Source organism: Silurus aristotelis (genome assembly GCF_946808225.1).
Source record: "Silurus aristotelis genome assembly, chromosome: 2".
Taxonomy (NCBI): Eukaryota; Metazoa; Chordata; class Actinopteri; order Siluriformes; family Siluridae; genus Silurus; species Silurus aristotelis.
In genome coordinates, this window is record NC_139575.1 from 31494472 (window position 1) to 31522038 (window position 27567).

General features: G+C 39.2%; 1 protein-coding gene across 1 annotated transcript in view; it reads right to left on the minus strand.

Annotated features, from left to right (window-relative positions):
- drc11 (dynein regulatory complex subunit 11) overlaps positions 1-27567 on the minus strand; it is a 51011-nt gene that overhangs the window by 23301 nt on the left and 143 nt on the right. Inside the window, exons 2-10 of the mRNA XM_083560961.1 lie at positions 27443-27546; positions 25490-25817; positions 24811-24930; positions 22934-23116; positions 20799-20870; positions 20333-20535; positions 10726-10810; positions 10343-10492; positions 7643-7721 (exon numbers count right to left, since the gene is read on the minus strand). Of these exons, the coding sequence (XP_083417087.1) occupies positions 7643-7721; positions 10343-10492; positions 10726-10810; positions 20333-20535; positions 20799-20870; positions 22934-23116; positions 24811-24930; positions 25490-25817; positions 27443-27453 (1231 nt within the window). The 5' untranslated portion in view covers positions 27454-27546. The remainder of the gene's footprint in view (positions 1-7642; positions 7722-10342; positions 10493-10725; positions 10811-20332; positions 20536-20798; positions 20871-22933; positions 23117-24810; positions 24931-25489; positions 25818-27442; positions 27547-27567) is intronic.

The window sequence follows — 27567 nt, forward strand, 5'->3', positions numbered from 1 at the left end:
ATTTACATACAACAGACCGACCTACAAACATGGTTTTCGAGGACTACAACACCCAGCCACCACACTCTCACATTCATGTTACTAATCAAACACACCTGAACATTATCACAAACTCACAGTACTCTCATTGCTAATTGTATACTGGTTCACATTGTTTATTCATCATCTGTCCCTTGCCTAAACTTTTTACATTGAATTGATATCGCTTTGATATCTTATGATATCGCTTTGTTTGTCATTATTGATAATGCATTAATTGCCTGAATTTGTGTCCATACCTGCACTGCCACATTATAAAATAATAGGAAAAGCCCCTTTGTACTATATCAGTAGGAGAATGCATGCAGGTAGTTGGTTTGAAAGAGGCATATGTAGAGGACAGGAGGCTATGGAGATGGATGATCCGCTGTGGCGACCCTTGATGGGAGCAGCCGAAAGAAGATGATTTTGCTTAAATGTATTCCTGCATCTGGTGTGGTAGGTAATGACTAATCCTTTAAAAGAATAAAAAACAAGCCTGGGGAAAAATTTTATAGGAATATTTTAGGAAAAATCTGTCGTGGCTATTTTTTGGTCTGTTAATTTTACGTTATACTTCACAGCAGCAAAAGTAAATGGCAAAATGGCATCACAGAGGCTACTAAAAGTGCTGTTTAATTCATGCTCATTTTTTGACCAAAGATATGCTTAAGACCATTAAATGCTCAATAATTGCGATATTGGTATTGGCCTATTTTTTTTACCAGGAATGTACATTCTTGGGAAATCTTCATGGCAGGTATGCTTGAATAGCTTGAAGTGAAAATGTGCAATTAAGTGTCATGTGTCTGGGATTACAATCATATTTTTGTTTAAATTCTCCAAGTATGTTGATTTAAGTTTCGCCTTAATACTCATCAAATACTTAAATCAAAATGGCCCGAGCAACATTTTACGCTTTAGAGTATTTTTCCACTGAAGCCCACTGATCTGTGTAATGCTCTGAATTTTTTTTCCTTCAAAAAACATTGTCTAGGAGCATTGAACCTACCATTGTTAATGACTGACAACTCTGTATTTTGAGTTGTTTTATCAGATTTAACAAAGAGTTAAAGGGCACTATTGATGATTGTGTCTGTGAAAACTAAAAATAAGCATTAGACTTTTGAAATTGGATCGGCTGCCAGGGTCAGAGGTCCCTGTCCTCCACAAGGCCTGCTCCACAAGGCCTGCTTTTTAAGGTCAAAATTTCCAAACATCCCCAGGCAATCTGATCTATATAATTACCTTAGCGCTTCAGTGGGACACATTCATGCAGACCAGCCTGTTTGTTTAAAAAGTATATCTAACTCAAAATACTGAAAACAGGCGACTTTTTGAAGGTGAAAAACAAGAAAGATTTGTGGAATTCAGTCCAAAATGTGCAGGGATAAAGAAAGAAAAATGGTGTGGGAGAGGGGACATAGAGGGGGGGGAGCCACAGCTGATGGCGATCCCAACATGACACCATCTGTGAATTCCATGCTAGCTGGACATTTGACAAACCAGGGCTGTATAGAGCGATGACTTGGCACATATTGGACCACACACATATGTGCAAACTGGACATGGAGAGTGGAGAGCGCATATCTACCACCTACCACCTGGGGACAAGCTGAAAGGCACTCAAGGGCTGGAGTGTGCATGGTTTTACCACTCCTGGTCTGATCTATAGAGTCCTGCTGCGCTCATCATTTGGCTTTTCATTAATGTGCCATTAGTATGCCAGTGAGCATGTGGTGAGAGTACTCCTCTCTTTCAACTCTTTTGGGCTGGAAAATGTTGCACCCGTTTATGTTTTTTAGTTTCTCAGTGGGCAGGAATAGACACTTCTGAGTTAGAGATGCTTTCTAAGGTACAGACCCTTCCGGTCTGAGTTTGAAATCAGAGCTAACATCCAGCCAGAACATCATGATAGCTCTGGGCAGGAAGGGAGTTCTCCCTGTTACAGATCACCCGGAAAGATAGAGAGTAAAACAAAGCGGACAGAAGGAAAAAGATAACCAGATTTGCGTCCACTTATTTCTAAGAAAATTTTCCAGGAATATGGCAAGTTGTCATAAATGTAGATGGATCCAGATTTTCATATACATCCTGGCAGCTGTTGTGCGTGTGTTCCATGTGTCTCTTCATGATGTTTTTTTGGCTGCAGTTCCTTTTCTACTTGCATTTGATAGACAGCCGTGTAGAAGTGAGAGCAAACGACAGAAACAGAAGACTAAGACATGATGAGAAATAGAAGACAAGAGATGTTATGGGAAAACTTTCAACAAGCCCAGACAAGTGTCCTCCTTCTCATCATTTGTCCTAATGGCTTCCTCGTCCTTAGTGCCAGCGATCCACATCCCCACAACCAAAGTGTCAGACCGTTTCCCAGTGAACACTGGGTCTCTAGGGGGCAAGGCAGCCTCCCGTCTGATGTTGTGTATCTGGGTAAATACAGAGCTCACCTTTCTGCTCTATTACAACCAAACAAACCCGTCGAATAATAACATCACAATTACAGACAGCTGATAAAACAGAGCCGAAGCTATAGAGCTGGTGAGTCCTCACAGCCAGGCTGCTTAGTTTTAATCACCATTTAGACAGACCAGATGTGCTATTCCGGTTTAAATGCTGCTTTCTTTTTGGACAAATTAATAAGCCTGTCTTTTGGGAGATAAACTAAAGAAAACAAATGATTAGTTATATTCTTTGGTGTATTTTTAAAACACATTAAACAAAGTCCCCAATTAGCTTTAAGTAATTGACATGATTTGTTTTATTGTCTTGGCATCACATGTGCATTAGGATTTATTTAGAATTTTTTCCATTCCGTTTTGACATTTTTTTAAGCAGTGTCAGTGTCTTATTGGTGTAGCGTCACTTCATCTGTTCGACCTCTGAATAAAACCTTCAAGAGGGCAGCAGAGCTAATGAGCATTGAGGATTGCAGTTATAATTCAGAATGCGAGAGCTGGAACTCATTGTGGCTATACCGTGATTAACGTTTGGGAGGTGAGTCTGCTTTTCATTATAACTCTTAGCTTCATTCTCGAAGAATGTACCCCTTTGCTCCCAGGGTTGCGTCAGGTGACATGCAGAGGGAAATTGTAATGGAAACAAATGAAGTGGCTTTAACTGGTTAGATAATTGCTTCCTACATAACACAGAGCCTCTGCCCAACTCGCGTGCACATGTACATGCATAGTCTCTCCCTTTCAAACACTAGCGTCACAGGCACACACCTCCACACAGCTTGTGAAGCGATCACACCTGTTCTGTTAGCACAATTGTTGTGAAGCAATTATAGGCAACTAAATTTCTGACTGATTAAACCCATAAAAGATTTGGTACCTAAGCTACAAATGAGATGAAGCACGAAGATGAAAATAGCTAGTAGCAAAATAAGTTAGTCATCTAATGTTAATGGATAGCTAGAATCATATATTTAATTACTGGTTGAGGAAATAAATACATGAGCAGTTAACACATAAAAGACTAGACTAGCTAACAGCTTGAAAAATATTTGCAGAGATACTTATACTTTCACTTGAATAATAAGAGTTAGGTTTAAGGCAGTGCTAGTGTCAGGAAAAGAAAATATTGCAAAAATGTGTTACATTTTACATAATAGAAAAATATATTTTGTATTTACAACTAAATATCATTATATAAATGTCATTTGTGATAGGGAATTGTTTGAAACTTTAAATTTGAGGTTATAAACAGCCTGTACTCTGTATGTAGAAACATTCTTTCTTTAGTTGATATGATTTAGAAGAACTTGGACATAATTTAACATAATTGAGCATGCATTGTCCCTTTTGAAGAGGTCAAATGCATGCTGTGAAAGGAAAAAGAACTGTAGTACAAGCCTGGAAAAGCATCACAAAAAAAGACTATGAAAGATTTGTGATGTCATTGAATCGCCAGCTTGATGCAATTATTGCAAGCAAGCAATATTACCCATAATATTTGTACAACCAAATATTAAGGTTCATTTTCCTAAAATTACTATAGAACTGTCTGTTCCAGATTTTTTTGCTCAGCTAAAAATTGGGTGGTCCGTCATACTCATATTAATGTTTTTATCTCAAACCTAACACTTTCGGAGTGGACTGTAAAAAAAAACAAAAAAAAACCCAGGCAACTGAACATTGTAATCTTTGGCAAATCTATGTGGTATAAGCGGAATGACAAACTCCAGACTGCTGTTATACAAAGATTCTCCACTTGGCTTCTGCGTTATACCACTTTAGCATAAAAACTATGCAGATGTTCCACAAAATTATAGGTAATTATAAATGGTTAAAAAAGCCACGATGTCTTGTTAATTAAAAATGAAAAATGGTGTGGTATACAAGGAATAAAACAATTGTGCTTGTGCTATTATATTAAATCGTATAGGTATTCTGCTTTCCACCAAACATCATGGTAACAAAGGAACAATAAAAAAAAGTGACTGTAAAACATTATGGCTGTTCTAAATTGGGATTTAGGAGGTTTTAATAAACCTCTTGAAGTTTCTATTACTTTTTGTGTAGTGAGTGTTTTATTTTATGAATCTTGTGTGTTAAAACTGCATTTAAGATACCCAGACTGTGACATATTACATGCAAATTTGTTTTGTTAGTCATTGCATAAAATGCACTGCTCACCGCTGATACACATTCTTGTTTCATCATTCTTACGTGGGTTTCCATTGTATCTAATAGCTGCTATGCCTACCATACATACACAAACATACAGCTTCAAATGAAGATGAAGCATCAGTGACCACATCAAAGAATGTTTCAGCCATTATTACTGGAGCTGTTGAAACCCCTTGCCCTAGCACACACAGATATATAAGTGCACATCTAAATCTCCCCTAGCTTAGCCAGCAGTGATGACAGCGAAAGGGGCAGATGCTGTGCAGCTGTGCAGCAATATGCCTCGTGGCATCGTTTTGGATTTTCAGATTCACAGGCACATGTGTTCATGCACAAAGAAGTGTAACCTTAACGAACGTAATACGACTTCCTTGTAAAGTGAGCCGACGTGATTGTTTTAAGCCGTTGACTGATTTGAATGTAAGATTCATGACCTTCTTTTGGGACAAGATGTTCTAGAAGTGTAAATCAGAAAAATGTAAAAACATGTTGGGTTAATTATGGTTGTGTCATAGGTCTGCTGAGCCCAGACCTACAGGTCTACAGGTGAGTGGTGGTGTTAAAGAAGGCGAGATGGATTGCAATTCCGAGGAAGTAAGGGAGGAGAGGAAGGGAAAAGGAGGAGGTGATGGCTGACCCAAAACAGGGCCTCACCCTAACCCTCAACCTCGTTCTTCTGATAGACAAGCCAGGAAAAGATGGATGAGCTGTTCTATGATAAGAAAGCTTGAACTCAGGACCTTTCACATTCTAACAACGATAACGCCTGAAAGTCTGAACTCTATTTATAGATATTTTTGGATCTATCTCAGTTTTTAAATTACTGATACTTGCACTGTGTGCAGAGCCCTGGGATCAGGGAGAATTATTTTTCAGAAATGCTACAACTAAGTATTCAGGAGATTTGGGATTTTGACATGGTTCTGACTTCTCTCTCACTTCTCCACCAATTGCTCCCCATTGACACATTCATGTATACACACACTTGCACATGAGATTTGTGGAGGTCCGCTTTTTCTCCTGTCAGCACGGATCATTGGGTTACAGAAGCACGGTCTGAGATACTCATTTCCTGCTAAATCAAACACAAAGTAGCGCCTCATTACCAAAACAGGGTCATGCTGTCAAGGGGTTAGGATGTAGTCATATTGATATTTCATTTACCGTACCATTGAAAGACTCTGACAAAGACACCCACAGATATGAATCCTCTGGGGCCCAGGCATTTTAATTAGGCATTTAGCCAGACAGCATGAAGTTTATGCAGCTGATGGTTTGGAGATCGATCAAGAGGGAACTGCAGATTTTTCTGAGCCAGAAAGTTTGGACATATAATAACACTTCTCTGGGTTATTAACATTAACCTGTTAATAACACAGAAAAGTGTTATAAACATTAACCTGTGGTGCTGTAGCTACGTCCCCCACAAACATTATTGTACATGATGTATTCCTGTGAATTTTAGAGTATTTCCAGAAGTTTTACCACTTGAGGCTTAAATAAACAGGTTTCTTCTGTTAAACTGGTGTAAGTGTTAGGAGATACAGAGTCCAGTCACAATGTCCAAATGCCTCGTACTTATCAAGTGTGATAGGCTTTAAACATGTTTCGACTGCCCCTTTTTCTATCTCTGACTACAGCCCTATCATCAGTGGGTACTGTGATGCATTGTAGACTTAGTAATATGCTCACCTAGTGACCCCTTGCACATATAATTCTGGGTTGCTGCTGAATGTTGACTTTATTTACACAAGACAAATGGCACAAGTTTGTTAATTTATACATTAATTAATCTTCAGTAACCACTGGACCTGTCAGGGTCACTTAAAATCCAGAGACTTTGGGTCAAGATGGGAACTAACACTGGTTGGTTCACAAATCCATTGCAAGTCACCATGAACACAAACATACATAAATGTACACTTATTCACACACTAAGGCAATTCAGCTAAACTAACTGTGGCATTATTTAAGCAATATATTTTATACTCAATATCCACTTCAAGAAAACCTAGAATATTGGCTCTCATTGCTGGTTCACAGTTTGCTGACTGTGTCCCATCTGTTGCTACTTACAATGTCTCAGTCCCCCCTTACCCCCTGTTGATCAGTGGACAGCTGACCAGTTATTTGTGTGGTGGGCCAATTTCAGCACAATGATACCGCTGATATGAAAATGTGTTTTGCAGTAGTGTGAGTATATTAGGCATATTTTTGGACACCTTAAAGCCAGGCTTTAAACAGTCCACTGAGCAAAAACTATTTAACTTGCAGGACTGTGATGGAAAAATGACACAGATAAAGGCCTAGAGGATTAGCGCACACTGTGCATGGAAAAAATGAGCTATAGATAAAAAAGAAAACAGGGTAGGTGTGTCTAATAAAGCGGCTAGTAAATCCCAGCAACACTACCACACTGCTGTTCCTATGAAAAAATCCAGCTATGTCTGTCTAGCTGCCAAAACACAGACTGAGCTTGGTCAAACTGGTAGATTATTTATGCCAGTTTATAAATTCTTTTTCAGATTCCTTATTTCTGAATTGATCAGTAAATAAAAATAAATAAAAACAAAATTATTTAATGGTCTTGCTCTTGTGTCATTAGCTTTACAAATAGCTTGTTTACTTTGTAGATTTTGTATTAGTCATTCAGAAACTGTTTCCTTTCCACAGGCTTGGCCAGGCCTGTTTTTGTTTTGGCAGCCAATAGCTGCTCAGACCAAGCTGGACTCAACAGGATCCTGATGCAATATCGCATTCAAATAATATCTTACCCGTTTGGTGTTTCCTTTGTTTTGGATGAATGTGGTAAAGGACTAATATTCACACTATAAATGGTGCTTACTGTATATTTAAGGTAGTAGACCTGATACAATGGCCAGTAAGTAAAGCTACAATGTAGAAACAAGTACAAACAAGTACAGAATTTTTGTGGCCTCTAAACTGTATACCCATTCTGTACTGTATACCCATGTATTTCCATCACTCACCTTGGTATATCTTAGTTCCTTCAACCACAGTTGGCAGAAAGTTACTGGGGCTCATCTTCCATCCCTTCTCCTCCTCTTCCTGTAAAAAACACAAGCGCTCTCTGTATTGCAGATATTTTCATCCATTACCCCCTGCATGGTGTGTTGAAACCTAACTTCAGAAATACAAAAGGCCTTTGAGAGTTATTGGGGACATTTCAAGGCAAGTTATGGATACTTCTGCTTAAAGGAGCAGAGATCAAAGCCGGGGTACTATACTCCGGTGCAGTGTGATACCCAGAGTGCTGGGTTAATGATGTCGATCACTGGTAGGGGAGCAGGGCGTAATTCTGTGAGTGTGATTTACAACTGCTCATGTTTTCCTTCCCCCAGTTGGGGGTCGCACATTAAAAACTAATCGTCGTCCCCACACACTCGGACAAATGTTTGTTTTGTGGGTTTGCACGCAGCCGGGTTGTGGAGCGTGTCTCCGTTCAGGAGCAGCATTGTTTTTGCAAGGAAAATAGGCACCCTGACACACTTTGTTTTATGACTGCTCTGCTTTAAACACATTTCACCATTAGTGGTTAATGGGCCCCAACAGACACAGAAATCTGTCTGGGAATAAAGAAGAATCTTAAGTACTATATAATACACCGGAGTGATGTATGGAAGTGGTCATGGCATAAGGCAGGGCATTTCCTTATGGATCCAGCAGGCATTCCTACAGGAGCATAGAGTTTGCCTAGCATGCAAACAAATTACTGGCTCAAGTTTAATGAAAATCAGACAGCTGTGTAAGGGTACTAAAAATTAGGTGAACCCAGTCTAGACCAACTGTTATGTTCTTTCCTGATGCTGTTTTGTATTAAACACAGTGGCACCCATTTGGCATTTGTTTTGTAGCTAGTTAACAGTAATATAGAACCACATTACAGTTCTCACAGCCACAACTTTTAAAAGGTACTAAAATTCAAAGCTAACTTCATGGACTAACTATGCAAGGTTTGACGAAAATTCCCTTTAATGACCCATTCAACTTTCAGCAGGAAGTGCAGATTTTTGAAGAGGCTCAAATTTGACCTTTCACATCAGTCCGCTGCAGGTATCAGTAGCTCAGTTCCGTAATGAGAATAGCAGGTGCTCTTATTAACCAGAGCCAGAACAAAGGAGCTATTCTATAACTGCAGGCAGCAATCACTTTAAGTGGGTATTTGTAATGCTTGCTGCTTGCAGTTACCCACCAACGGCATTTGTACAACAGTCAGGATTCAGTGTTCCAAGAAAGAACACTTGTAGATGCAATAGGAAGGACTTAGAGCACTTAAAATGTTTAAATTGCATGATAAGTCGCAGCTTCAGTAAACTAAAAAAAAATGTGATGTTTTGTGGGCTGCCAGTGGTCAGATTCTGCATCGGCTGATACTGGTTTATGCTGCACAAATATACTGAAATGTTTGTATCTGGTTGGGAAAAAGAAATAATATGACAGCTGCAAAACAAAGAATGCAGTTTATATAATACATAAACATATATATATAACACACATGCACAAAAAGCACCATTTAAGCTAAAGGAAAAGGGAATTGTATTTTTTTTTAACCTTATATAAAATCTTTATACATATCCATCAATTGTTCCCTTTGGATTAAAAAAATGGAGGATTTAAAAAGGAAACTGAAGTACAGTTATAAAAAAGACAATTCTTTGGTAATGTGGAAAATAAAACTTCCACAAATTGTTTATATTGTTGATAATTGAGTGACATCGATTTCAATGAGAAGTACCGAACAAGAATATATGTATGCATGCGATTTATATATAACTGTCCACTGTACATAACCAGAAAACATTAGAAGCGCCGAATACGTCCTTGCTCTTAAGGACATGCAAAATTTATCGAGGAAAGTGTAAGAATGAACAGGGTAACAGGTTATCGGGACAGAGCAGGACACTGGAGACACGCCTTGTTGGAGTCAAAGATATTTCCTGAAACAGCTCCAAGAATAAACATCCTCAATCATCCTTCATCCCAGCCTCGGGCTAAATAATTAACATTCTTTCCTTTAAGCCTAGTATTTTATATGCATTTAGCTGTGCGTGAGAGCACCACATAATAATTGTGTTCCGTTTTGTACACAGCTGGAATTGTACTACTGGAATTCTATGGCAACAATCCGCCATACCTGAACGAACTGTGATAAAAGTAACGGCTAGAAAGGCATTGTTATCTCTGGACTAGTAGATTTACTTGAGAAGTTTATTGTGCAGTCAATTGTACAGTACAGATGCTAAAAAATAATATAATGACCGATAAACTTTTCCCACAATAGGTTCACTACAGTTTAATAGACATTAACCTTTTGGTGTAAAAAAGGGAGAAGTGAAAAAGGACTTCGGTTCATTTGAATTCAAATCATTTAAGCCAGTGAGGTTACTACGGTGACAAAAGGAGACTTTGGGAAAAACGTTCTAAAAAGGGGAAAAGTAAATGCTCTCCCATTGAGCATGGAAATGCCAGCTGTGTAATTTGGGCTTGGGGATTCCTGACTGCTCAATTTGTCATGACCACTAAAAGCAGTCAACATTAATCCACGAACAAAATCAGCAGGATCAAACTCTTTTATATGGAATCATAATCAGAGCTTTTGTTCTTTTTTTAAAGCTTGTGCCATGTATTCTATTCATTCTTTATAATTTTTCTCCAGTTCTTGACCTTACCGCTGTATCAGCTTTCCCTGCTTTCCCTGCTTTCCCTTTAGTCTTCCCCTTCTTGTCTTTCTTTTTCTCCTTTACAGTATTTTTATCTTTCTTCCCCTTGGACTTCTTCTTCTCCTTCTCTTGTTCTTTTGCAGCTTGCTCAGCAGCAACCTGCACGATAAGTAATGGACTTAAATAAACTTGTATTACACCCACACTGGGAGATGTCAGATTAAATCTCTTCAAATTGTAATGTTTCTGTAGATCTAATAATACCTCTACTCTTAGAACTGAATATTAATAGTTAATTATATACAAAAGTTCTGAATAGCTTACGGATCATGTCCTATATTAAGTCCTGTTGTTATGGAGATGATAATTGTGTGTGCGTTTGTGTGTGTGACCTCCTCTGGTGTCCTCTGGGCAAATATGGAAGATGATCCTCCATCCTCAATGCTTGGGAAATCAGGAAACTTTCCAGTGGCATCTCTGCAGCAAAAAAACCAGAGATTAGGTTTTTTTAAACATACTAGCTACTTAACAAACACTAAGCAAAAACCTTCACCATAAAACCATGCATTCATCAGTACTGACAAAGGTTTTTCTGTTCCTGTTTTCGATCAATTTTACTGAAACCATCTGAGAAAATGGTCACTTGTTATATTCACGATAAACTCTAACCTCTAAGTGAACATTCTAATTACAAAAATAAGAAAAGGCCTCTTCTAATTAGCCTCCATTATATCCCTAAACTCCCATGAAATCACAGTAAAAAATTGAATCCCAGTGCCCAGTCTAAGTAATGCAATTAACCCCAATTTTTCTTTTTTACTTGGGCCCCTTTTCAGAAAGCCAGCCATATACCCAAAAGACAGCAAAGATTTTTGTCTCAAAGAAAATGTCTGTGTTCAACATCAACATCATATGCAATAAGTAATCATTTTAATTACTCATTCCATTTGTAAAGAGAGGTCTTCTCCGATTAACCTCGCATTATGGAAAAAAAAAATCAAACTCAGAGCTTATAATAAAATTAACCCAAAGATTTTCCAGAATAAAAAAAAAATTAGCTTCCTTTCTTTACTTTTTATTAAATCAATAAAACAAAAAGCAAAAAGCTAGGGACAATCGCAAATTGGTCACATATCGAAACTGAGAACCTCTCATATGTCGAGGTTATGTTAACCAGATCTAACTATGGTTCTCAGGGGATTTAGAGTAGGTTTAGAGTAGCAGGCTAAAAATGTCAGTCTAGGTTCTCACTTCTGCTTAAATTAATCAGAAGCAGACTGGATACACCTCACGTCACATACCCGGAGCAGGGTCACAGCTGGAGGACATATAAATGAGCTCGACTGGATTTGCTCAGCAGTGGCTGGATCAATAACTGGATTCATTTTTCCACGAAGTAAAGTGATCTGTTTGTGGTATTATTGATTTGAACCATGGATAAACTTTCAAGCAGTGCAAGAACAAAACGCTTTAATGAAATGTACCTTAGCTCATAGCTTCAAGTTGAGCATGAACTACATTTGGCATATTTTAAATTAAAGTGAAATCTAGATATTTAACAGTGTAAGAATACTGACTAACCAACTAATCTACTAATCCTTCAGAAAGCATTCATGACTCTTCATTTGATCCTTTTTTGTGATGTTACAGTTTTGTTTTAAAAGGAATTATCTTTTCTCTGTTTTTTATTTTGTTTCCAGCAACCTGCTCATTAGGTTTTGACAGTTAACATTAAGTAGTTTTACTCAGTTATTGTAATTAAGTACATTTTTCAAGTATTTTTAGGATAGTAAATAAGTAGTACTTATTAAGTAGTACTTATTAAGTAATAAATCTTACTTTATTACATTTCAAAAAACATTCATCGCTTCTTTTGATTTTTAAAATAGTAAACCCTACATGCATGGAGTAGGTATTCTCTCATTGCATGCCTGTAACAATAGAAAACTATATTATTATAAAGGATTGGTGCACAAAGTAATGGAACATTTAAATGCATTAATGATTAAAATATAGTTCCCCAAGAGCAATACTTTTTCTTTTAATATATAAGTTCATTCATGAGTACTTTTGTACTTTTTCTGTAGTAGAAATGATAAAGCATTACTTTAGCTTTTTTTTCTTCCAAAAGAGGAATGGTGTACTTCATCCACCACAGGGTTTTGACTAATAAAAAAAGCCTGACGTATTACATTTATACAAAGTATTCAAACCCTTTACTCATTGCTTTGGTTAATGACCTGCCTTAAAATAATCATGACTATGAAGCAGCAAACGTGCCATGTCTGTTTTTGGGGATCTTTTCCCATTTCTCATTAACTACTTGAGTTCTCTCAGCTAGAAGCCTCAGGGTATGACATTTTTCAGGTCTTGCAGAAATATTCAGCTAGGTTCAAGTCCAAGCTCTGGCTGAGGCCTTCAGGCACTTTTGCCATATCTTAGCTGCGCATTTGAGGTCATTGTTATGTTATGAGGCAAACCTTCACCCCATTCTGAGCTTTTGAGTACTGTGGAACAGGATTTTCTCAATTACATCTCTGGTAATTAATCTCTTTTTCCTTTGTGCTAACACACAAAGCTTCCCAGTATCTACTTATGAAAAAGAGTTCCACTGAATGAAGCTCTCACCACCATGCTATAGTGTACAGATGGAAATGTCCAGAAGACAAGCAGTGTGTGAGTTCGTATATAAAGCATCAGTCTTGTTTAATCCAACATCAGATTCTAGTTTGTCCTATATGTGCCCTTTTGACAAAATCCAATTGTACCTTGACTAATACAGTTTGTTGCATTAGTTCTTCTATTACTGCACACCATAACAGTGAACTGTAATATATGGAAATTGAGTCTGGCTTTTCTAAAGGTTTCTTCCTAATGCCATCTCAGGGGAGTTTTTCCTTTCCACAGCTTGCTGATTAGGGACAAACTTATACACTCTTTTATTAGTGCTTTATCGGTGTCAAGCTGCTTTGAGACAATGTCCAAAGTTAAAAGTGCTATACAAATAAAAATAAATTGAATTGAATTGAATGAAAGTCTGGCTGCTCTAAATTAGAGGACCTGATTAGTAGAGAAGAATAGAAACCTTTATAAAATCTGTAATGATTGTAATGGTGATAATGGGAATTGTATTAGTTTTAATGGAAACTCTAATGGTACTTATGGGTCTCTAATGTTAATCAGTTGCTTTCTATTGGTTATGTCTAGCAGATGCTAACCAATAATACCTGTAGGTTACATGCTGGTATATACTGGACACCAATAAGGAATATAAGGTCATTGTTAAGCACCTATCTCTCAACAGATTTCTGAAAAATTATTTGATTACTTTATGCTTTACAAAAATAATAGATAATGGTTTACATTTTTATGCCCATGTGGTATTTCCGATTACATTTGAAATGACCTGTACAATAAGTTTAATAATTATGAGTTTATGAATTTTGGTTGAACATAAACTTGAGTACAGGTTGAGACTCAGGTTCAAGATGTTCACCCTAAATTAGGTCGTGTCCCAAATCAGGTCCAAGGTCAGATTTTTTAAATACACAAAGGTTTAAAGGCTCTCACCGAAGTTTGCTGGAGTCACAAAGCCTTAGAAATGGCTTTGTAACCCTTTTTAGACTGATTCTCATTTGTTTCTCAAATGTTTTTTAATTTCTTTAGATCACAGCATGATGTGTTGTTTTTTTTTAGATCTTTTAGGGTGTTTTACTTTGTCAGACAGTTTTTATTTAAGTGGTTTCTTTTTTAAACAGGTTTGTCAGTAATCAGTTCCCTTTCAGGAGTTTCCACATGACCACGCTCTGAATCACATTATAATCTGTCCAACGAAACTGCATGACGTCACTGCGCTGGACCAGGAAGCTATTAGAACACATGCGGTGAAGACAATGCTAGCTTCTGTTTGTTCACTGTGTGTGTCTGTTCTACTTCTAAAATTTAAGGTGCAGTAAAAATGTAAAAAAAAATTAATAACAAGCAATCCTTCCAGCTTTGTGTGTGTTACTTGCTTGGGATCGAAACATGGTTAGTCGGCTTTTTGGGAATCCGGCTGCTCCAATTGCTGCCGCATGCCCATGTGAACGTGCCACTCTTATAGAGTGTTTTTTTAAGTTGGGCACCTCGTGGATCTGGCCTCACTTCCGCCGAGGTAAAGCGACGACTGAGGTCATCTGGCAGAGGATTTGGAGATGGGCCTGTCCATTCCTTCTGCCTCACTTGCCAGATCCAGCGTGCTCTTCCAGGGTTCGGATGCATGCCTTTTGACGGTTTCTTCCCTCTGTGAAGAGAGTGCTGTGCTCCACCTCTCTTCCTCCGAGAAGGGGGAGGGGATGGATGTCGGCGAATCCGCTGACACTCCTTCTTAGCCCGTCCTTTTTGAGAAACTCCTGGAAGTAATTACTCGTGTTGTCACCAAGCAAGATTTTGCTTGGCCAGATGAGAAACAGAAACAATGTCCCCTTAGCAAGATGGATGAGCTGTTTTTGCAACCGATGTCACTGCCTCCGCTCCGGGGTCTGCACTTTTTTCTGGACCTGCACACTGAGGTGTCCAGGTCCTGGAGCAGGCCATATTTGGCCCACCTCTTCAGTCCCAATGTCTCTCTTTAAATTAATGTAGTGGGTCTGGAAGAGCGTGGTTATGGGACAATGCCTCGGGCTGACTGGCTATATCTTTGCAGGTGCTGCATCATCTCTTAAGGCCCTAGCACTGCCCACCAAGCCCTTTTGACTTCCTCGGCCTTGGTGGGCTTAAACGGCAGCGGGTCAAGCCGCTGGCTGCCTTCTCACTATGGCAGTGCTGTTGGTTTATAAGGCTGACCTGCTACGGGAGCTGGATGAAAGATCTATTACGGGTGCTAACAATGTCTGAGAGCTACAACCGCCACAGACCTAGCTCTCAAAGGCACCTAGGGCTGTCCACCGGTCCATGTCAGCCCTGGAAGCCACAGAGAGGCACCTTACCGGGACAGAGCTTTTCTTTTGGACGCCCTGTAGTCCCCACTGGCCTGTTCGGCAACACTGTGAATACAGTCATCGGTTCCAGAAAAGCGAAGAAGCAATCGGTGCTGTTCCAGCGTTACGCCCCTCGCCGCTCTGATGGGGCTGCTCGGCGGGCGCAGCCCCAGCCCAGCTCAAGTGGGCATTGTGAGGACCAGAGAAGAAGCGTTGCCACTCGCACTACCCATGCATTCTAGGCCGAGACCCAAGGAGCTGGCGGGTCTGAGAACCGTCATCTCCAATAGGAGGGCTTTGGCCGGGAAACTTTGACAGTTTATGGGACACCGCTGGGGGGGCACCTCAGTACACCTCAGTACATGGTGCCCGCCCTTCCTCGGCATCTCACAGCAATCTCCAGCAAGTGCCTCCCTCAATTTCAGCCCGGGAACGTAGAGGATTGGGGGGCTTGTTGCCTCTCAGGAGGCCCCTAGGGCAGCTGCAGAGCATACTAGAGTCCTGTCTTGAGAAACTGGTTCCCTTAGGAGATTATCTGACAGCCTGAAAACACCTGCCAGACGTATCTTAATGGATCCTGCGCACAGTAGAAAGAGGCTACTCCATTTAGTTTAAGTCTCATCCTCCCCGGTTCAACAGGGTGTGTCCCACTCTGGTGGGACCCAAGCAGGCTCTGGTCATAAAACAGGAAGTAAACACTTTTTTAGGGAAGGTCACTCCACTAGACAGATAGTCCGGGTTCTACAGCTGGTACTTCATAGTTCCCAAGAAGGATGGGGGGCTGTGTCTTTTTTTAGATCTATGTCAGCTGAACCGCTCTCTATTGAGACTCACCCTAAATGACGTTGTGTTCCAAATCAGGTCCGAGGACTGGTTTGACACGATAGATCTGAAGAATGCTTTTTTCACATATCCATCCTTCCTTTACACAAGAAGTTCCTAAGGTTTGCTTTCTTTTGCTTACCAATATCAGGTCCATTTATTTGGCCTTGCACTCTCACCCGGCACCTTTACAAAGTGTGCGGATGCGGCTTTGGATTCACTGAGACTCCAGGGCATCTGCATACTGAACTATAATAAAGACTGGTTAATATTAGCTTGACTAAAGCATCTGGCGAACCGGCATCAAATTTTAGTTCTCACCCATATAAAGAAATTGGGGTTATGACTAAACGGCAAGAAAATGTGACTTTTTCCGGTACAGAGAACCACCTATCTAGGGGTAGTGTGAGATTCGACAACTCTGCAGGCGCAGCTGTCTCCAGCACAAGTCAAATCTATACTCACGGCTGTCAAGAGCATGAGTGAAGGCCAGCTACTCACTGTAAAGCAGTTTCATAAACTGCAGGGTCTGATGGCAGCTGCATTAAAATGTGGTGCCACTTGGCCTTCTTTACATGTGACCCCTACAGTGGTGGGTCAGGGACAGAGGGTTCTCCCGAAAGGGCAACACACTCTGCACAATTAAGGTCACGCAGCCAGCCTTATGGGCTTTAGATATGTGGAGAGATCCGGGGTTCTTGTTACAGGGTCCCGCGTTGGGGGCCCCCAACCAGGAGAAGCTTAACATACGTCCACAGAACTGCCATGTAGAGAAAGTTGGACCAGCTGTTTGTCTGCTATGGTCCATATAAAAAGCGGTTTCCTGCCAATAAGCAGACCCTCAGTAGATGGATTGTGGATGCTATCCACTCCTCTTATGAGTTCTCTGGTCTTCCCGCTTTTTTCGGGGTTAGAGCACACTCCACTAGGAGTGTGGTGGCCTCTGGCTGGCCCACCCCACTGACCTACCTCAGGTCCTACAGCCTTGACCTTAGTGCCACTCCTGGCCTATTTGTCCTTCGACTTAGCTGTGCCCATCCACACTAGGCAGGGATTTGTCAGTCTGGCAGTATTGGACACTCGTTCCCAAAACGTGACCATGCTCTGAATCATGTATGTAATCTCTCAAACGGAACGGTGCAACGTTTCATTCCCTCAGGGAATCAGGGTTACATACGTAACCTAGAGACGTTCCCTGTCAGGAACTCGACCTGCATCTCCATGCCACATTTCCTGCATCCCTGTGAGCGCTTCCTTCACTCCTGAAGCTAACGCCGTCTCCACTGCATGTGCTCTTACAGATTCCTGGTCGTCCGTTTGACAGATTACACACGTGATTCGGAGCGTTGTTGATGCAGCGTCTCGTTCCACCAGGGTTACATTCGTAACCTAGAGAAGGCTTTTGTGTGGCAAGTGAAATTTAACTAGCAACAGCTCTTGTGCTCACTATAATTTGTATATTATTTATATATTAATGGCTAATTCACATAGACTTCTATGGTTGAAGCTAAACATGATTCTGCGGCCCGGGTTCGATCCCCGGTCAGGGAACCAACCTCAGCCATTAGGGTTGCACAAGCCTTAGTGCCGGTCCCAAGCCCGGATAAATGGGGGGGTTGCGTTAGGAAGGGCATCCAGCGTAAAAACATGTGCCAAATCAAACATGCGGATGGTCCGCTGGGGCGACCCCTAATGGGAGAAGCCGAAAGAAAGTTTAATAAATGCATTAATAATGCAAGGATAATTAAAAAGCATGTTCCATATGCTGATGTTTTCTGTGAAGAAATATTTTACATTAGAAGTAACATTTTCAGTAAAAGTCTCGGTTATGAGTGCTTAGTGACAAGAAGACATACAGCTATAGTTTTAGCCCAAGTCAAGTCAAGTCAAGTCAAGTCAAGTTTATTTCTATAGCGCTTTTTACAACAGACATTGTCTCAAAGCAGCTTTACAAAAATCAACGGTCAAGGTGAATGGTCTGCATTTATCCCTGAAAAACCGTGGCGAGTGTGGCAAGGAAAAACGACCTTAGACTCCCTTAGCCCAAGGACAGAGGAGATTGCACTTTCCTGTTTTTCAACAACATGTCACTTCATTGTCCTATTATCTTCATGATAAAGGAGAAGATTTTATGGGAATTAACATATTAATAAAAACATGTGAAAACTAACTTGTCTTGCTTGCATCCCTTAATAATTAACGTTATACGAATACAGAGTGTGACATGTTCATTTATAAATTAAAAATCGTTTACAGAATACAGAAAAATCTGTAATCGTTACCAAATTCCTGTGGTTTAAAAGTAACAAAGACTTTGTGCCATGATGTTGGAAAATAAACAACTTTGTTACATACCACATTGTGCTTTACTTCTTACTTATTAAATTCAAATCTTTATAAACATAACCAGTGTTAGTTATAAACAACAAATTCCCAGTAACTTAAATGTTAACTTTCTTTAACTCAACTGTCTCTGCTCAAAAAAAGATTCCAACAGTTGCACTCAGCTCTGAGCTGCCTTTGGCCGCTAAGATTCCAGGCATGATGTCACATATGATCTTGTATACAAGGGACAGTCTTTCATGCTTTAAACTTTTCCTATTCCAGTCATGTTTAGTAGTCCTCCATCTGCCAAACGGTTTGACTCCAACTCCCTTCATCGTTGCCTGAAAACCAATACCATGCCAACACGCTTCACCTGACCCAGAGTCACAAATACATTGCTTGTATAAGCGCTTCAAGTCCAGAAAGGTCATTGCGGATGGCGTGCCTCGAAAGGCCCATAGAGACCAAGCTTCCCTGCGGGGTCTAACAGAAATGACTTATGACCTTAGTTTCTACACTAATGGGCAACAACATTCGGTGGCTGGCCGTAACTCAGCCTGGAATGTGCTAATCACCTCGGCCCAATGCTGAATTGCCTGCACGAGCTGACCAGGAACAAGCTTTAGCCTAGCATAAATGCTAAATGAGGCTGCTGCCACTATGGATAACATTCCAGCCTCCAAGCAAAAGAGGCAAAGACAAAACAAGTGAGGAATGTGCACCACAATTGGAGCAAGATAATGCATGGCCTGGGCAGGGATGAAACGCAAATCCCTTTTGAATGAAGAGCACTGGAGCATGCGGACAAATTAGTGGATTAGCTACAGGAGACAGGGGCTATGAGGGTTTGAAACAAGAGTTTATTAGAAATGTAAAGCTACAGACCTACTAAAAAAGGCATTGTAGAGTCCTAACAATTAACAATAAGTAATTAGGTTCTGAAACCAATATACGGTATTATCTTCACACAATAATGTTTAGCTCATGTTTTTTCTGGTTTAAACTGATTGTTGCACTGATCTAAAAAGCAAGGAGTGAAATAAATCGAAAAAATCATAAATATGCCATATTTAATCATAGATTAATCAATCATCAATTAGAAAAATGTTTACACATTTTGAATCATTGCTTAATGAAACGAAATGATATACCAGCTTTGGGGATGTCATTATATCAAATTGCTGTTGTGAAAATTATATCACATCCTTCATCCTCAGTAACCGCTTTATTATTATCTGTGTCATGTATGGAAAGTATGAATACATTCTGTTTTCTGCAGCTATCTTTTTTCTTTATGCATACACATGCACACACACACTGACACCAAAATCCAAAACTAGCCCTTAATAACCAAAAGGAGATACATACCCACACCCCTATAAGCAATTTCACATAGACAGTTCCACTACTGGTATGTTTTTTGGAGTTTACAGGAAACTGGAGAACCCCAAGGAAATCCAGACAGACCCTAGAGCTGCAATGCAGCAACACTGCGTGCTATTTTACAGTTTTGCTCTGTTATATACAATTGTAAATTCTTAATTATTAACACTTGGTGGCACAGTGGTACAAGGGCTATCTTAAGCAGCCTTATAAGTCTACGATTCATGGTTTAGTCCTGAGCCTGGGTTTTTCTCAGTCTGGAGTTTTGTGTGTTCTCCATTTTGTCTATCTGATTTTCCCGATTTTCTCCAATTTTCAAAAACGTGTAAAATGTTCTCTGAAGTCAATAATTGTTAAGTATGCATACATGATACTGTGATGGTCTGACAGCCAAGTGATTGGGTTGATTTGAACCAATTATAACATTTTTATTATGTTTTAAATAACATCATCAGTATATTTGGGCATACACTGAGTGTGTGGGTCATGAAAATCAAAAGCAACAATTTACCGGCATTCAAGGAACCATTGGCGTATTTGGTCCTGGAGTGTTTCCTTTATGTCTGGTCCATCTAACAAGCGAACAGACTCCTTAATATTGATCAGGGCCTGCTGGTACTCTGCTTCATGCTGTTCCTGCATCCGATGCCTGCTGCTTTCTATATGCTTTGCTCGTTGCTGGGCAGAGCTGGGTGTTGAAAGTTGGGAGTCTATCTGGGAATAATGATGCAAAAATGTTAAGTCTCATATCCAATTTCTGGTAGGTGTAAATCTTTTGGATCTTAATTAATGATACGAGCCATTAGATGAGTGATGCAATTACATTAACTGCTTTTGCCTTGTCTTCTGACAAGTAGCTATTCAAAATGACCTGGATAAATAAAATTTCCTTAGATAACTGGAAAACAGCTTTAATCTAGAAGAAAAAGGAAATTTTTTCTATAAACGGTGCATTGGCAGTGCTTCCTGATACCAACCATTCCCAAAAATATCATTTCCTCCAGACGTTCTTTCTCAGTCCTCTTCCTCTGCCAGTTGCCTCGCCATGTCTACAAAGGAAAACATTCACAATGCGCACTTCTTAGATTACCAGAATGTCTGAATGAGAAAGAGCCTGGAGACCAACATAACACCATTTTTTTAAACAAAAGACTTTGTGTTACTTTATTGAGTAACAGGCACACTATTAAATAGTTCTGGTGCAATGGAATGGAATAGGTCATGATTATTGTGTAATCGCAAGTGGAGAATTCGGTTTTAATGCGGTACAAATGCTAAGAATGAGAGCAGAGGCGCTTTGTGCTGTATTTCGGCCTCAAGACAAATAATCCGAAGAATTTGGTTTTGGCTCACAGACAGAGGCAAAGAATTTCATTTATCCTGAAGAGTTTCCTGCCTCTGCGTGAGGGCAAAGATGATGCCAGCCCAATAATTAGGGCTGGCTGGATAAAAAAGATTACGTCTCCAGGATTTCTGAGCCCAAACAGAAGAGAATGAGAAGGCAAACAGTGTGGAGATTAGGCTCTCTAAAGCTGGTAAATCACTTTGCATATTCTAACAGTACTGAAGAAAATGCATACAAAGCTGACTAAGGTAGCTCAAACACCGAATATGTAGTAACCACCATGAGAGATAAAAGTAAACCGTTGTGTTTTGTTGAAAAGTCTGTTCCGTCACATGTTGCTTTGTAGGCTTCTCACGCAATTGCACAAATCCTTACAACTCCTCAATCATATCTACTATCTCTTCAAGGCTATCTGTTTAACATTATGTTCAGCGTCTGAAGGACACATGCTTTGAGAAATACGTCAAGGCACCTCGACTCAGATTACACGATTAGAACAATGAAAAAACATGCCTAAAGTCCCTTCTCTTTTTTTTTTCTCTGTGCTCAGGTGCTAATCCTTCCTGAAATAACAAAAGAGCTAGAAGCACATTATTCTCACCCATGATTTGAGCATGTATCTTTCATGTTATGGGAGTGATTACATGGCATTCATAATCCCTGGTGAATAGATTTAGGATTGTAGAGCAAGTGAGGAGTGATGACAGGACAGATGGACATTATGTGAGTTCATGGTTAAGGTTGAGCTACAGTCATATTTTCACTCTGGGCTTGAAAGTAGCCTTTTTTTCTGATTCACACGCTCATAAGTATTATGATTTTTTTTTTATGAGTGCACAGAGAGTGCACAGCTTAGCCATTATATTTACTCAGAAAAAAAAAGATTATGACAGAATGACAACAAAGTTATGAGAGTTGTGTGTGTACCAATAAATGTCTTTTTACTCCATTTAATCTGTACATTCTCAACTATGTTTAAACATCTCATTAATAACTCAGCATTTATCTAACACAAGACAGGTTTCTTTCATAATTGTTATAAATCTTGGAATTTAAAATACTATATATGCACAGTCATTTTACCGGGCATTAAATATGACCTTATCAAGCACAAATTGAGTTATTTATTGAGATTACTATTGTTTTGCATTAGTTCTTCTTATTTAGTTGTAAATTGTATTTAGCAAAAATGACAAAGGTAACATTTTGTTTGATTTGGGGCCTTTATTTTTGAATTGTTGAATATTCCAAAGTTGGATTAGTGTTTGTATAGTAACAACTTTTGGGTTCATGGTGGATGTTCCACACGGTCAAAGAACATTTCGACATAAAAATGTCACATTTAACATTTATGGAAGGATTCTCCAGTCTCAGTGCTCTGAAGCAATCAGTAATTATTTTACCATGTAAAACTGTTCAGAAAAAAGGACTTTTCATGTTCTGGGATCTTGGCAACACAAAAAACCTTGTTTTTTCTTTAAAAAGAAACAATTAAATTACATTAGTGATAATGGGAACAAACTTGTCTTAATGATGCTGTACAATAAATAATTGGCTGACTGTTGTGGTATAAGTGGAATAAAAGAGCAATTTTTATACAACAACATGGCACTTGTGTGTTTTATTCTTTGCATAAATTATCATAGTGTATGATCTCCATTTTGAAAAACTTAAGTCTAGTTCAGAATTCAAATTCATGGAATGGAAGCAACCCATAACCCAATATCATGCTTTTCAGTGCCGGTTGTTAAGTGCATTTTACAGTACCTTCTGTATGAGTGTTGCTGAGAGATGGAGATCCAGTGTTCTGTTGATCACTTGACGTTGTTTTTTCCTCTCCTCATCTCGGATCTCCTTCATAAAATGAGCTCTGAGACGTCCCTGTCGTGCACGTTCACACACCTGCAGCAATCGTACTGCTCTCTCCACAGTCATATTGTTTGCTGCAACCTAAAATTCCACACACATAATATAACATTGCAGAAAGTGAGGACTGGTCATTAGGGTTGTTTTGTTAGAGTTTCAGCTCTTACATTCAGTTTAATACATACCACTGTCAAATTGATGCAATCTTTTAATTTATAACAATGCAGTTGTGATATATCCAATATAAATAATATCCTATCTTTATTTAAGTTAAAATATTCACTTTATTAGTTATCCAAAGCAAAAATAAATCTTAAAAAAAAACAACTATATGCCCTCATGGTTACTCAGAACCAATAATAATACATTTCAAACAATGACCGAACGTCTCTAGTATTGTGAAATAAGCGGCATCAGCAATAAGCAAACTATGCTTTGAGAAGAAGAAATTCTTGAAGAGATGCGATGAATATGTCACAGGATCATATCTCCCATCATCCACGCCACCTCACCTGATCATGACATTCATATCACATTACTTTATGCACCTAATCCGTGTTTAGGTCCAATAATTATCTTTAAATGAAGAAAACATAAAACAGTTGTGATCTTCCCAGACATGACCAACCAACAACTTATCTAGAAGATCACAAAATAACCCAGAGAAATATCTATATAGCAGCATATCTTGCTTGACAACCACTGCTAACTCAAAGGGATTTAAAGGTTTGGCTTGGAGATTTGGTATATACACTGAAACGTATTCTGTGGACTGAAGGCTGCAAAGAAGAACATTGTGGAAGACATTGGTGTGATTCATTTGGCATAAAGCTAATGCAGCATTTCACAATAAGAACATCATAACAGTCAATCAAACGTGATGGTGGGAATTTGATGGTGTTGAGAGATCTTGATGCTTCACGCCCTGGGATATGCGCCAGATTGAAATATGAACCTTTGACAGAATTGACAGAATTCTGCTCTCTACCCGAACATTCTATAGGATAATACTTAGTTATCACTCAATGAGCAGAAGTTATAGTGCAATTGAGATGTGCAGCAAGTCAATAATCCGAACCACAAGAGCATACCCATCTCTGAATAACTCATAGGAAATCAAATTCCACTCCTACAAGTCATTGTTCTGGCTCTTAAATGAGAATTTCCTATCTAAAGTCATCCAATGTGGCTAAATGAAAGCAATTCTGCAAAGAAAAGTGGGCCAAACTTCTATCACAGTGCTGTAAAAGACTGATCTTTGATTATCTAAAGTTTTTGCTTGTACTTGTTGGCACTGCTAAAGGTATGAGAAATTGTTGGGATTAAGGGGAGATTTTTATAGGTAAAGTTGTTGCAAATGCTGTTTCCATTAATAAATAAAACGATTATTGAAAGACTGTGTTTTGTGTTTCTTATGTTCTTTTGTCTTGTATTGCATTCTGTGTAATAAAAACCCCATTCATTATAACAGGAAATAGTTATTTTTTTTCAAAATTCATAATTAGTGCTGTGGAATTTTTTTATTATAATTGATCAGAAAATGTAGATTAATCTTCTATTACAGCTGATATGGAATATGTAAAATATAACAGCAAAACAATTATTCTGTATGGAAACTATGCTTGTTATCAACCAGACAAAGTTCTAAAGTAGATCTAAGACAAAATTGAAATCTCTGTAATCTTGTATTTCTGCATTATTCCAGATAATATCATCCTGACCTGAAAAAATATGTAGGCTGTGATTGTATTGGGAGTGAATAAGTGTTTAATACGCACAGGTTTCTGTTCAATGTTTCCTTTTTCCGCCAGAATGTGAGCCAGCATTTTCTCTCTTTCTTTCATCGCTTTCATCCTTTCCCTCAAAAAATAGCGTGGGATGGGAACCTCCAAGTCCTCCTGTGAAAAGCACAAAAGATTTAATTGAGATTAAAGCTCAAAAGGGCAACTGGCCAGTGGAAAACTGCAGAGCATTGCTGGTGTAGGTCATGTGGGTCACATGGTCACACTTACCTTTCTGAAAAATAAGAATCCGTTTAAAAGGATTTAATTTGCAAAGTAGTACTTACCAATCACAAAGACTGAGGGGTTTTTTTTGGACAAAGCAGTAAACTAAAAGTATTTTAGGCAAAGAATTAAGTACATGCTACATTGTAGTGTGATGATTTAACTAATCTCAAATTTAAATAAGTACATGTACTACAGTTTAGACTAGTGTTTTTCTCCCTAGAATCTATGACATCAAGGATTTAAATTTGAATAGTGTTGGGATTAAGACTGGTCAATGTTCATTCAGAAGTTGTTTTTTCTACAGTGAAACTCATTTCATGTGTGAAGTAAATAGAGAAATCCTGGTTGATTCATATGCAAATGTTCTCATGGACTAATTGCAGCTCTATCTTATTACTCTCTGTACATGGTGTTGTAAAAGGTGCAAAAAAAATGTACATGCACTCACAGGTGTCAACTTTAGGTCCTGCAGCACATCATCCAAGTAGTGAAACTCAGAAAACTCTAGCTCTACCATCTCGTTCTTCAGCTCCACCAATCTCCCCATGACTCCTTCCAGGACGTGGCGCACCACACGTATCTTCTGGGGGTGCACGATCTGGTCGTAGGCTGCCTCCAGTCGCCGGAAGATCTGAAGGTATCGCAGGTAGAAAGTAGCCAGAGTCTGAAAGACCTGAAAACTATCTTTCTGAGGACGGGGAAGCATGGCAGGCATCTCGTCTTGCAGTAGATCCTGCAAGGCCCCCTGGGCATCTGCCCACATTCTGCCATAAGAGCTGAGCACAAAAGAGTAATAACAGACTTTGAAATGCTAATCCACATCAATCTGATAACTATTCTTGTGCAGAAGTTCTCTTTAATTGAAGGTTTCATCTCTGGTTACAATAAAACCAATAGATATCTTTTTTTTCTTTTTTGGAAATAATTTACGCTCAAGAGAATGAGGTTGGTTTAATGGCAGAAGATTTAAGCATCTGTGCTAGAAATCATATACATAAAACTTTACATTTTTTTAGGTTCAAATATACATGCAACAAACACTTGTACAGTGATTTCATATGAAATGAGTTGTCAGTATATATAAGTTAATAAACTGCGATAGGCCTAAGTAATACATTTACAGTGTGAACATTATAACTACAAGGTAATTGATAAACTGAAATCTGAGTGAAGAGATATATTCTCAGGGGTGTCTCTGGATATGTGAAACACTTTATAACTCTTTTTCACCCTACACCTTGCACATGCTGGCCCGGGCCCATTCAGGAGAACCACGCTAGAGTTTATTACATTCTAACGTCTCTAACAACACCTCTCTAAATCACCTGCCCTGTAGAAGCTTATTGATAGTTTAACTGCAGTGTTAGAACCCTCAGGCTGTATTTTTTCTAATCCTGATCAACCAAGAGAACAGATTATATGAAGTATTAGCAAATAGGAGTATATACTAATAAGTGGATCATGCTTTGGGAATATGAAACAATCTGATAAGTTCTTTCACTTCGTTTCTTTCATTTCAATCTTGTAAATAGAATACACATTGCTGTGGTAAATGCCCCCTTTGCCTTCTTTTAACCCTCCTGTGCATGGGAGTCCCTTTTGTGCATCTCTGAAAGGGTTCAGAGTGAGGGTGAAACTACCTTCTTTTCGTATTCTGATGGGGCCATACAGTGGGGTCTCAGTGTGGGCAAAACCACTGTCAAGCGCCATTGGTTGTAGGAGTGACCAAATCAAAGGAGAGTGCATTGAGTGGGAGTATGTAGGGGGGTTGGGGTGCAGCTGTAGGTCGAGGTTGGGAGGACAATTCTAAAGCCAAATTTACAATAAAATCTGGGCGGGAAACTTCTCTTCTTTCAAATACCCTAACTTGCAGGCAACAAAACAGCTGGACAGCCTACTATCCTACTTATGCGGTGAAAGATGATATGTTGACAGCAGTGCTAGGCCATAAATGGAATAAAACTTTTTCTGATGGAGCGATCTGTGAAGTGTCATTCCTGGGCCTTTACACTTGCACATGCGCCTCAGTGTGTGTGTTGTTGTGCAGTTCAGAATATAGCTGACCATACACTTCATTCAAGTCACAGTACTGTGGGAAAGGCATTGAAGCCAACATTTGGAACTGGAATACGATTAAGCCCCCCGCACACACCCACCCACACCTACCTCTGTCTTAGAGTGCAGTTTTTCCACTTGTTTGCATGCAGGTTGGCACAAAATTCTCTTTCTTACAATTAAGATTTATGCAAGAATGCACATTTAAGGCTATTGTTTTATATAGTATATGGTATGTATGGATGTTGAGTCATTTATATACCGATATACACATTATAAACAACATTAAAGCAATGCATTCATTCACATGTTAACATATATATAGGTCGGGGAGTTATTTTCATACCTGTGCGACATCCTTCAAGGCGATCACTTTCACTTTTCCAAAAGTCAGTGCACTTCAGTGTTAGAGCCTGGGCGAAGAAGCGCGCGCACGATATATGCAGCTCACTGCGAAACAGGAAATGTTGA